This window comes from Coffea arabica, chromosome 2c, assembly GCF_036785885.1.
Source record: "Coffea arabica cultivar ET-39 chromosome 2c, Coffea Arabica ET-39 HiFi, whole genome shotgun sequence".
NCBI classification, from domain to species: Eukaryota; Viridiplantae; Streptophyta; class Magnoliopsida; order Gentianales; family Rubiaceae; genus Coffea; species Coffea arabica.
In genome coordinates, this window is record NC_092312.1 from 68,745,678 (window position 1) to 68,758,125 (window position 12,448).

At 34.7% G+C, this 12,448-nt stretch overlaps 1 protein-coding gene and 1 long non-coding RNA gene across 2 annotated transcripts; one reads left to right on the forward strand and one right to left on the reverse strand.

Moving 5' to 3' along the window:
• Nucleotides 1-833: 833 nt before the first annotated feature.
• LOC113724565 (2-oxoglutarate-dependent dioxygenase 19-like) lies at nucleotides 834-2,244 on the reverse strand. Its single transcript, XM_027247452.1, has 2 exons — nucleotides 2,069-2,244; nucleotides 834-1,194 (listed from the first exon to the last, which is right to left on the reverse strand). The coding sequence occupies exons 1-2, from the start codon at nucleotides 2,242-2,244 to the stop codon at nucleotides 834-836; spliced, it is 537 nt and encodes a 178-aa protein (XP_027103253.1).
• A 5,880-nt stretch (nucleotides 2,245-8,124) lies between these two features.
• LOC140036032 (uncharacterized) lies at nucleotides 8,125-8,859 on the forward strand. The gene is made up of 2 exons (XR_011839931.1): nucleotides 8,125-8,222; nucleotides 8,402-8,859. It is a non-coding gene; the product is annotated as an uncharacterized lncRNA (long non-coding RNA).
• Nucleotides 8,860-12,448: the final 3,589 nt, after the last annotated feature.

Sequence of the window (12,448 nt, forward strand, 5' to 3'; positions counted from 1 at the left end):
TCTGCCGCCACTCCTCAGCGCCGGCACTCCGCACCGCCGCCATGGATTCCATCAATTCTTGAAGTCGATGCTCCTGCTTCTTGAGCTGATCTTCCAAAGTCCTAAATCTCGTGCTCTCTGCCATTCTGGATCTTCGCGGCCAAGGATCGACCGCTCTGATACCAAATGTCAGGCTCGTAGGCTAATTTGGGGAAGTTTGGGGAAGAATTAGAGGAAGGGAAGAAAGGAAAATTGGGAACAGCAAGAAAGAGGGAGAGATAACAGAAAAGAAAGAGAGAAAGAAATGAATCTTGTTGTAATAACCAATGTCAGTTCGTAATTCGGTTACAGGGGCTATTTATGCAATTAGCCCATTAATGTGTTCAACTGTATTTGAAATTGCAATCACCGCCCTTATTTTAATGCAACGGTGTCGTCTTATTGCTCTCTACTAAAACGCACAACCTCCTACACCAAATGACCTGCACTTAGCTTCTTTGGTCCTGACAGACAGCGACTAATTAATGCAGCTTGAGTCGATCCAAGAGGGGCTTCTCGTGAAGTCTGGTCACATGTTGTACATTCACGTATTCCGTGTACTTCATCGGACCATATCCTGCCGGAGCTTCACGCAGCAGCGGCCCGGCTGGGGTGACAATTGTATCAGGTGACGGACCATTCGATCGGCACCACTAAGGTAATTCTAATCTTTTCGTTGTTCACAACCGCTCTGTGCCACACACTCTTGTGCTTCCCGTTGCTCAATATCTAGTAAATTAAGTTCGTGCACCCTTAGTTTTTTCATATATTAGGGTAATTGTCAATCAATCTCAAACAAACAGCTCAGAAAAATATCAACCCTGCTCAGTAAAACTCGAATAGTATACCTCGAGTTGATCGGCTGTGTTGACGAAAATGGGGTTGGGAAGGGCATTAACGTGGAACCACTGGCCTCTGTATTGTATCTCAAGGCCTCCAACTCCATTTTGCAGAAGAAAGGTCAAGAGGCCATGATCTGTGTGAGGTGGTATGCCTATTGCCAATTCAGGTTGAGGACAGGGTGGATAGTAATTTGCAGCGAAGATTTGGGTGCCATGATCCAAGTCCATGGCTTTCTGGATGTAGTCTTCTTCCATGCCCAAGCTCCTTGTTATTCCTTGGAGTAATTTGCTAGCCAAATCTCTGGTTCTTTGAGAATACTCCGATATAAGATCCCTAGAATATAATCATGGTCAAAGAGAAAGTGATTGGAACCTTTCATAAGAAAAGAAAGGAAAATGTAAGGCTTAAATTTATACCATATTTACATTGTGTTGCAAGTGATTTACATTGAGCAAAACTAATCTGGGGAACCATCTGTGCCCCAAGTGATTGGAAGCTTTCGTAAAATAGATTCACACACGTACATTGTTAATTTATTACTAAACATAAAAGCTTATGTAAAATTTCTCTTTAATTCTTTGTGAATGTCTGAAGAGAATTAGGGGCAAGAACAGTGGTTGTAGGTAACAACCGTCTCTGAAGGTTAAGGACTAAGATTCAGCAAAAGAAAAAAAAAAAGAAAATGTAAAATTTAGATCATTTGGTATACATTATTTTTAACGTCGTGTGTGAAATTCACTAAAATTTATACTGTATCTACATTGTGTCACAAATGATTTACATTCAGTTGAATTGAGCAAAACTATTTCGAGAACCATCCATGCCCCAAGTTTATCTGAAGAATATGGTTCAATGGAATAAACAAAGCATTCATGTTTTTATACTATTCAAAAACCTGATTTATAACTGATCATCTAGAAGATTGGTATTGCTTTAGTGTTTAAATATTGGCTTATGATCTAATTATTGCATTTTAAGAAATTTACAATGCTTGTTGGCTTCGTTGTCTTTTCAACAATAGAAAGTTCATTGAATCTTTTTTTATTTTAGGTGGGGTGGGGGAAGTGGGCAGGCATTGCGTATATTTGGAAGTCAATTACATGGCCTTGTAATAACAAACTTCCTATCCTACCAAATTGTTTTACCTTTGTGGTAGAACAAGGAAAGAATTGCAAAATATTGTTGACAATATAGATATTGTCGCTACCTGAGCTCTTGGGGTTTATCAGGACAGTAAAACTCTGGATGCACAAAGAACCTTAGATAATCTCTCCAGAAGAGGACAGTTTGCTTGGATTTATCGTGGATTGTGCTGCCAAACCTGACCATGACAGGATACAGGGGATTTGTGGTTTCAAACTTGAGCTTCGCCTCCTCCGGCATATCGAAAAACTCATTACACACGTTAAACAATGCGTACGTTGATTAGGCTTTCCGGTATGCCATGGTTTACCACCTGCATGCATGCATTCGATATCATCCGATCACATGCATATACTACTGGAGAAGTGATACACTACGTGATTAATTAGTACCAAGTGAAAAACATGGTGTCTGTATACTTAAATTTTTTCAGATAATATTTCTCTTGTATTATAAACACATTTTCCAACCCACCTTTTTATATTCTTAACTACCTTTTTATCTTATATATATCATATCACAAAAAAAGTGATACAATAATTATTCTAAATAATATTTCAAATAATACTCTATCCAAACAATTAGTTGCATTAGTCAATACAGATCCTTGTTGGGGTTTTTACATATATTTTGCTCTTAGAAAAGTTTAAGGTGAAGAAGAATACCGAGTGTGGTTAAATAGGTAAACATTATTTTACTTGCTTCATAAATTCATTTTCTAACCATCTTTGTATATTTTTATTATATTTTTCTATCACATACATCAAATCACAAAAAAAACTTATAGTAATTATTCTAATTCAAAGGGTGTACAGTAATGCACTCCTTTGATCTAGACGTGGAATCCTCTCCTTCTAGTCCTCCGTTCACTAAATTGCATCCTGGTGAGGAGGATTGCCAAGAACATTGAGGATTGAACCGCTCTCATTCTAAAGCGAAGAATAAAACAAAAGAAACTCTTATACTTAATTAGTTTGCATTGGTTAGATTGTATAGATTCAATTCTTGAGTAGAATAGCATGTTTGCTAACTCTACCAGTTCATCAAGAAAGGACAAAAGAAAACTGTACCATGAAGAAGCCCCATTCCTCACAGGCTTTTCCAAGGTCGTCGATGACTTTGGCACGTTCATCAGGATTGGATGAGCTGAGCAAGGAAAAATCAATGACAGGAAGTGCAACTTCAGGGCCTGCTACAATGGATTTTTGGCTATCTTTGAAGTGTGCATAATCAGAAGGGAGGGATTTGAGGTCTTGTGATTGGACAAGTGCTTTAACTCTTGTCATTTGGATGAATTTGCAAGTAAATACATATTGCTCAAAGTTAAACTCTAAAGCTGAGAAGCCCTAAACTAAGCAAACGAAGCAGTGGAATGAATGGTGCTGGTAAAAAACATGGGCTGTGTCTCAATTTATATAGAGAGGCAAACAAACAAAACTCAGGTCTCAAAATTGGACAAAAATATTCAAAAGGGTTTGAAGCAAAATCGTTTAAACAATTTGTTTCTCCCCACTGCCAACCAATCTTAGCATCAAGGACGAGACTGCTTTCATTTCTTTCTTGATTAATTAGTTTATTTATGCTAATAGGGAACACTAGAATTGACTTTTCCTTCCTAAAGCAGATCAGAGAGTATCAGATGGCTATCTTTTTCTGTTGACTAAAATCACAACAATCTTTTTCGAGATTAATATTTAGTAAAAGATTTGTGTCGTTAGTTGCCACATTTGTAATTTTAGATACGAAAGTGCATTATAATACTAACTTCGCTTTCACATGGCTTTACTAAATAGTCCCACCAATTATTTTTCTTTTTTGATAGGTTGTAGGCTGGCACGAGAATATAGTAGAACAAACATCTGTGCTAATAATCAAGTGAGAATTGTATGTGCTATTTTATTGATAGAAGTGGAAGCCATGTAAGGAACGTTTTCTTTTAATCTTTCCTACACTATCAGCGGTGAATGAATGATAATTATGTAAAATTTAAAGTTCAAATTCAACTTTTACACACATATTATAAATTCAATGATGATAATATATGCACTATCAGTTTATATAAGGTATACTCTTTAAAAAAAAAAAAGGGGGCAGATCAAAACATTTTTGAAGGTACACATGACTCCTGATAACGAATATTTTTAGGATATTTTGGATATAACACCAAATGACAAGATGTTCAAGGAGCATTCATTTCTTCACTGAATCATTACCATTTGTCACATTGTAGCGTACATCTGCTCATATATCAAATCTACGTGCTTATATTTCAAGTGGCCTAGCTATTTGGATCAGGGCTTCTACTGTTACTAATAGTGATAGTGTCGTACAAAATAGATACAAACTCAATAAATATATAATTCCGCCTAGATTAATTATTTTTAGAGGTATTTTTAAAATATTTTACTATAATAATATATATGAAAAATATTTTATTGTAAATATTTTTTATGATATTTTTGAAAGTATTTTGGAATATATATTTAAATATTTTTAAAATTAAATTTTTGTGATACCTTTTAAAAATTACTATCACCGCCCATCACCTCTTCCCTCCTCCCCCTCCCTCTTCCTCCTCCCTTCTCTTTCTTCCTCCTTCTCCGCTCCTCCGTCTCTTTCCTCCTCCCTTCCTCCCTTCCCTTCCCCTCCCTTTCCCTTGAAAGGAGAGCAGTGGGGTGTGGAAGATAAGGGAGGAGGGGAGAAGGAAGAGGGAGGAAAAGGAAAGAGGAGGAAAGAGGAGGAGGTAGAGGAAGGGAGAGGAAAAAGGAAAAAGAGATGATGATGGCGGTGGGGGGTAGGGATGGTGATGGCAGGTGGTGATAATAGATGGAAGAAAAAAATAGAGTAGAATTTATTTTTTTTATTTCTTTATATATTTGAAATTATTTTTGATATATTATATGGATGTGGTGTTTTTGGAGTTATTTTTCTTTGCATATTATTATAATATTATATATAATACAACTTGTTTTTCAAAAAATGAGAAATCCAAACAGAACCAACACTAAAATAACAAGTGTAGACACTAAGTGCCTGTTTGATAACATAAAAAAGTACTGAAACTGAATTCATTCAGACATTCAGATGTTGTGGGTGTTTGATAAATAAAAATTCACCTGCTGAACTTATTAAGTGGTGCTGAATTTGTATGTATTTTTTTCAGCACAAGAATCGTAGCTGAATGCTTAATTTGATAAGAGTCAAGAGATTTACTTCAACTACTTTATCTTATCTATCAAATATATCCCTGTTTGTTAATTACATTCAAAATCCTTATTTAATTAAACAACCTAATATTCCCTATTCAAAATCCTTATTTAATTAAACAAAACAACCTGATATTCTCTATTCAAAAATTTTTTTTAACAATAATATTTTTTTGCAGTAATTTTCATCCACAAATATTTATATTTTGATATTTTTTTGTGCAGATAAATATTATTTATGTGATGCAGCTTATCCACACACACGTAGCTTTATGACACCATATCGAAATATTAGATATTGGTTGTCTGATTTTCGAAATGCTTCTCGTCCAAGATCAAAAGAAGAACGCTTTAAACCAAGCACATGCAAGATTGAGAAATGTAATTGAACGTGCTTTTGGAGTATTAAAAGCTCGTTTTTCCATTCTCAAAATGATGAAACCATACCCTTTTCCCACACAAAGAAACATTGTCATTGTATGCATTGTTCTTCACAATCATTGTCATTTTCATACCTAACAATTTTAAATTAATTAAATCATAAGTTCTATTTCCTTTTTGGATTAAAAGATAGAAGGGCAAAATTGTACAATTTACCTTATTAAGTATTAAGTTATGAATATTTATCAAACAGTATAAATAGATTCAGCATTAAAATTCAGACATTCATATATCTCTTTTCAGTGCTTAAAATTCAGCAAATTAATTATTTCAGTATTCAGAATTCAGAGTTCAGAGTTCAGAATTCAGATTCAGTGTTATCAAACAGAGCCTAACACAACAAGATAAAATATAACAATCTTTTTTATACACTGAAATTTGCGATGTGCGTTCAATCTCCTCTATCCAATTTCACTACTCCTCATCTACCACCGTCAGCTATTCTCTGAAGTCACTACTGTGACTACAGAGGATGTGGATCCCAAATTCCCAATTAATTGAACCTCATCGCGCGTGCCATAACAACACCTTTTGTTTTAAAATTAATAACACAATAAACAGTCAATTCAAGTTTTATCCAGCTAGCTTAGGTTAAAAAGATTGATCCGACTATTCTGTCTCACTCTCTACTCCACTATTTATCCCACTTTTGATGATTATATCATCATTTTTTCTTTATAAATGTCATATTTTAATTCTATTTTTTTTCTTTTAAGTTCCAACAACTATTAATCGGATAATACATGACATTCAACAAACTAGAAAGTCAAAATTCACAGGAAAATAAATTTTTTTGTGAATTTTCTACTATAGTTTTTATTTTTCTATTATATATTATCTTTTTAAACTGTTGTATTTTATTTTATTTTTACTTTGTTAAGAGTTATTTGAATTTAAGGAAACAAAAAAGAATAAAAAATATAGTGTTCATGAATAAAAAAAATATAGTGGTGAAACAGGGAATGAGACAGAAGATCTATTGCGAAAAAATACCATAATTTTAAGTCAGCAATGATGTACGATGGGGCAATTTGGAACTTAGGATAGGAATGATTGTCAGATCAACCGTCCCTAAACGATATAACACTGTCTGTATAAATTATAACTCCTTGTACATTATTATAATGAAGGTGTGATACTCTATCCATAGGAATCCGCAACGGATCCTCTGTACCACAACCCTGTCTCACACCCTATCCCACCCCTCATAAACTTGCCAAGTGTCCTTTTATTAACCCAATCCTGAAACAACCCAACTCGAACCATGTTTAATTATTTAACCGATTAATCGGGGTGAGAAACTTAATCACACAAAACCAAAATCCATTAAACTAAAAACCCAAAAAACAAAATTAAAGATTAATCAAGGCACAAAAAAAAACCCCACAAGGCCACGATTCTGGTTTCCCATCAGATTTCACTCCTCCTCAAAAGCTTCCGTCAGATATCACTCATCAGCTCATCAGAGATCACTCACAATTCAAATGCCTGGTGGCATGATTTCGGCTGATAATCATATGCTATGTCCTTCGTCACGAAGTCGAAGGAAATCTGATGGTGGAATCGTGCGCCGTGTGAAAGCACAAAAATCGCCGTTCTTGACCGAGACTCAAGTTGTGCTCCATCTCGGAACCTTGTGGGGTTAGGAGTAAAGCATCCCAAGGTTAGCGCATCTCTAATAGCGTGGAGAAACATTGGGAACCCCAATTTCGTGGTCATTCTCCGGAGCCCTTTCTTCAGGTTATGAGTGATCAATGGGCAATTGGACGAAGCTCCCCACCTGTTCGATCAAATGCCTAGGCGTCATGAATCATTTTTTTCGTAGGTTTTTCTTGCCTTTGTTTTCCCGCAGTTTTCTTTGCCCATTATTCTGTCATTCGGATTTATTGTGACTCCTTTCTGAAATCTGTTCTCAAATTATAGCTGTCATAGCCTTTAACTCTGATGGTTGGTTGATATTCACTTATATAATGATGTGCAGCAGATTAGTGAATTGAGTTGAATGATGAAGTTGATGATGTGGTCTACTTAGCTGATCTCTGTGTTGTTTCTATAATTCTTACATGTAGTTAAGTGCGATCTGCTATGCCAAAGAGGTTTTAGAGGAAAACGGGACATGATTGTTTTGGTGAGGACATGCTTTAGCCAAGGGAAACTGATATACCAGCTTTGTTTCTGGTCTTTGTTGTGCTTCCCCTGGTTACATATATCTTGCTAGGAAAATGGAGCGAGTCAACGAAAAAAAGTTAAGGTCAACAGGCAGCTGAAGAAAGTTAAGATCTGAATTATAGGAGCAATTCTATTATCATTTAAACAGATAGAGCAAAAATATTAAATAGGAGTAATGCATCTGTTTGAAACATTTCAGCAAAGATTTTGTTTGCCAGTTCTTAAGCTGCTTGATTGATGAATCTAAATGGTGTATTCTGGGCCTAGTCATTCATGAAAGTTTATGGATAAATTTTTTTCTTTTATTTTACAGATGCTATTTCAGTATGAAGATTTTGTGAAGTCCTTTCACTATGAAGTTTTCAACATGTCTCCAAGAGGTCTTATAAATTGTGGAAACAGGTATTTCTTCAAAATTTTTCCTGCTTTTCTTGTGCTTTTACATATCAATAGCTCTAGAAAAATTTTATAGATATAGGAAATGTACAGACTCTTAATGCAATAATGTACTGAAACAAATTTCATAGGATTTTTTATTATTTGTCAAGTATATTCAAGATTTCTTTCATTTTACTGTGCAGTTGTTATGCCAATGCTGTATTGCAGTGTCTGACCACAAAGCCTCTCCTTCTGTTTCTGCTTCAGAGATTGCATTCTAGAGCTTGTTACGATTGGTTTGATTTACAATGTCTTGCTTTTGCATTCTAGAGACTTCCGAAGTAAATTCTGCTTCAGAGATTGCATTCTAGGGGTTCATGTTATTTCGATCCACTACTATTACTGAATAAGGGGTTGGCATGCTTCCCTTCAATGTTCGCGTGTTTTAAGCATATATTGTTGCAGTATCTTTGAGAGAGACTAGAGCTATGCAGACTCAAGTTAATTGTGTGTGAGATCGTTAGCCTTTTGCTTTGATTGTAAGATGATAAGTGAAATCCCAAATATCTGGGAAGGTGTTGTGGATATTCCCCTTGTCTGATTAAGTGCAGCTAAGATGTTATTTCATGTCAAAGTTGAAAATTATTGGCTTTGGTCTCCATGGATTGCTTTTGTGGCTTTAAAACATAACGTTGTGGTTTGATTCCGCAATTCTAGTTCATTATGTCCTGCACGTCAATATAAATTTTGTATAGCAATTTTTTCATTCTAGTTCATTTTCTCTACGACTTTTAGCATTATTTGAATTTTGGCAGCATAATCATCAATTTCATTGTGCTCAAACCTCAGAAAGAGGAAAACAAAAAATGGAATGTGTATAAAAATCTATGATCCCTCTTCTACAAGGGAACAGAAAGAAAAGAGTGGATAGATTCCGAGGTGTATAAATGTATAACTTCACACCATCCAAGATTTTTGCCCTGATCATTCATGTTTAGCAACTTGTTGATCACTATCATCATTATTTCCCAGTTCTTGTGCCTACAAAAAACAAATGCTAAGTTAGCAAATGTATTGAATTATAAGTGTAACTTATCAAACTAATATATGCAGAAAACTCTTCACAGTGCATACAGTGCATTATTCCTGATCCCATATACATATACCAACCCTAAATACATCAAATTTGGATGATTTGATTATGAAAAGCAGGAAAAGGTTATTGTCAGTTGTGATTAAAATATCACTATCATTGAGTTCACTATCACAAAAAAATTCATCCTTCATTGAGCTTCAACGTGCAAAAAGTGCATTATTCCTGATCCCATATAGATATACCGTATGCACAGAAAAAGGTTATTGTCAACAGTTTTTTTGTCTAGCTCAAATAATTAAAAATGTCAACGGAAGTGCCAATAATAACTCCTAATTTCATATCCAGAATAATAACTCCTGATTATGAATGATGAATATAAGATTAAGTAATTAATCAAGATTTTTTCTTACTTGGACAAAACTCATTGACGCTGCTGGTGTGCTATTGAACTTGAAGACAGCAAGTCATAGCCTTGGTAGAAGTTAGGGTCCAACGTCTGCCCAAAAATAAGAAATAGAAGACCACCCTTCATTATAAAAATAGCTATATACTTGTAAAAGTATAATACTATAAAAAATTAATATAAATAAGAAACAACACAAATTAAAAGCATAATATTTGCTTACTTGCAATAATTGTGTCATGTTTTTAGGATTTCGCCTATTGTAAATGTCTTCTATTGGAATTCCAAATTCCTGATATAATTAAAGAGAGACGACCACAAATTAAAAATTTCATTGAAAAAATATATCGTTAATGTAGTTTAGTCATCTAAAGAATAAATTATTCAAATAAAAATTTAAAATAAATTACATATCTACTATGCTATACAAGACAAAAATGACGAATAACGATACCTGCTGGGGTGGTAATTCTCGAACAAAACCTTGAATTGTAGCAGAATCCATACTTGAATGAACAACATTATTTCCAAATTCCTACAATCATTTTTATCCAAATTATAAATAAAGATCCTAATACTATTTCTATACTCATCATTCATCAGACAACTAAGGAACCCAAAAAAAAAGTAATAGTCAAACAATCAAAAACCATTGTTCACATAAACTAAATAAATTGTCTAACCTGTAATTTTTTCGATGAAGACTTCTCTTTCACCTTGTACTTGCGTTTCTTAGTAGCCATTTCCAGTGCACTTCTTGGCCTCTTGCTCGACTTGTAGGTGACTTTTTCTTTCACTTTGATGCCTTTTATTTTATTATAGGCAACTTCAGATGGATTAGTGTCAACATCTTGATACGCACTACAATTTTCTTCAATACGCACTTCTTTCATTTTCTTTTTCCCTTGACAACATGCATCCATTTGTTCTGACATTTTCCAAAATCCATCTTTAGCAATTTGATAAGCTTCATCACATTCAGAAGCTACTTCAGTATCGAATTCCATGTCAAGTTTCGGGACCAAGTCATCAGGTATAGCCAAAGGAAGAAAAATTTGATTTCCTTGATTGCCATCAGTAATACAAAGAGGTAAGGCATTATCATTTATCTCCTGCAAGTCAACATCTTCAAAGTCCAATTTACGACATGATTGGACTTCATGAGTTGGCAAATCATTCTCCATATTCCCCCAAAACCCAACAAATGACCTGTATCAAATTACCGAATACAAATACATAATTTATTACCCTTTTTGGTGAAAAGCAACATGGTAGGGAAAATCATGCACCTATTAAACCACAGAAAAGAATGACTCAGCAAATAGCACAGAGGAAAATATGTGAAAAATAAGTATGCATTCAAGCTATTCATACACAAGAGAAGAGGCCCAAAACTAATGCATCAAAGTATTCACAAAGAAATGGCACAATTTGCAAAGTCACCAGGAGAAATATCACACACACAACAGAATTTCACTAGAATAAAATAACCCATGCAAAAGTACTCGACCCATGAATGAAAAGTAGATATCCTCGTAGGGAATGATCAAACAAAGAGCAGATAACTTACTGTATAAACACCCAAACTAGAATATTAAAAAATAAATAATAAACAGAAAAAATGAAATACGTTATTAAGTTCTCATTTTCCCTCTCAACAGGAAAGACTACTATGGCCATGTAATTAGTATGTGAAGACTTTGTTTAATATTATGTCTTCGTCAATGAAAAATTATAGGTTTATAAGCTGGAGTAGAAATTCTTAGGGAAGCAAATCGCTAGCACTAGAAATTCTTAAATATTATTACGGCACATTGCCCTTAGGAAACCTTTGACATTGTCAAGTCATACTAAATTAGGATCCCTGTTGACCACCAAAAAGATTTAACAAAAAAGAAAAAGAAAAAGTCATACTTAATCAATACTAGGCCAGACGCTGGCGTTTCTTGTGGATTAATCGCCGAATATAACTTTTGCCGAATCAATACATGTTGCTTTTCATACCACTTTGGTGATTCTAAATTTACTATTCTTCTTATTAACCAAACTCTTAATTGTTTTTGTAATAGTTAAAAGCCTGGATAGAAGCGGCACATAAATAACGCAATTCGTTGCATATGAAGAGTACTTATTTGAAGGAAAATTCACCTACGTACCTTGCTCCGTTGAAGACTAGCTTTAGTTTAGGAGAAAAGGCTTCAGTTTAGGAAAATTCACCTACGTCCCTTGCTCCGTGAATATTTCGTCAAAGCTGAATGGTGAAGATGATGAACTCGGACAGCCCTGCTGCGTTGCGATGAAGGTTTTGAGAAGGATACCAATCTGATGGGAAACCAGAATCGTGGCCTGCTGCGTTGAATTGCACTTTGTTGTCCTGCCCGAATTTTGTGATGAAGCTTTTGAGGAGGAGTGAAATCTGATGGGAAACCAGAATCGTGGCCTTGTGGGGTTTTTTTTTGTGCCTTGTTTAATCTTTAATTTTGTTTTTTGGGTTTTTAGTTTAATGGATTTTGGTTTTGTGTGATTAAGTTTCTCACCCCGATTAATCGGTTAAATAATTAAACATGGTTCGAGTTGGGTTGTTTCAGGATTGGGTTAATAAAAGGACACTTGGCAAGTTTATGAGGGGTGGGATAGGGTGTGAGACAGGGTTGTGGTACAGAGGATCCGTTGCGATATGAATCTCATATATAATAATTACTTATGTATTGTGAAGTTATATAGGTAATTCATGTAGAGTTACAAACTCTT

Bases quoted from the DNA above. Each gene is read 5' to 3' on its own strand.
- LOC113724565 (XM_027247452.1), bottom strand. From the start codon at position 2,244: ATGCCGGAGGAGGCGAAGCTCAAGTTTGAAACCACAAATCCCCTGTAT. The intron at 1,195-2,068 runs GTAGCGACAATA...ATTATATTCTAG, and splicing joins GATAAACCCCAAGAGCTCAG to GGATCTTATATCGGAGTATT.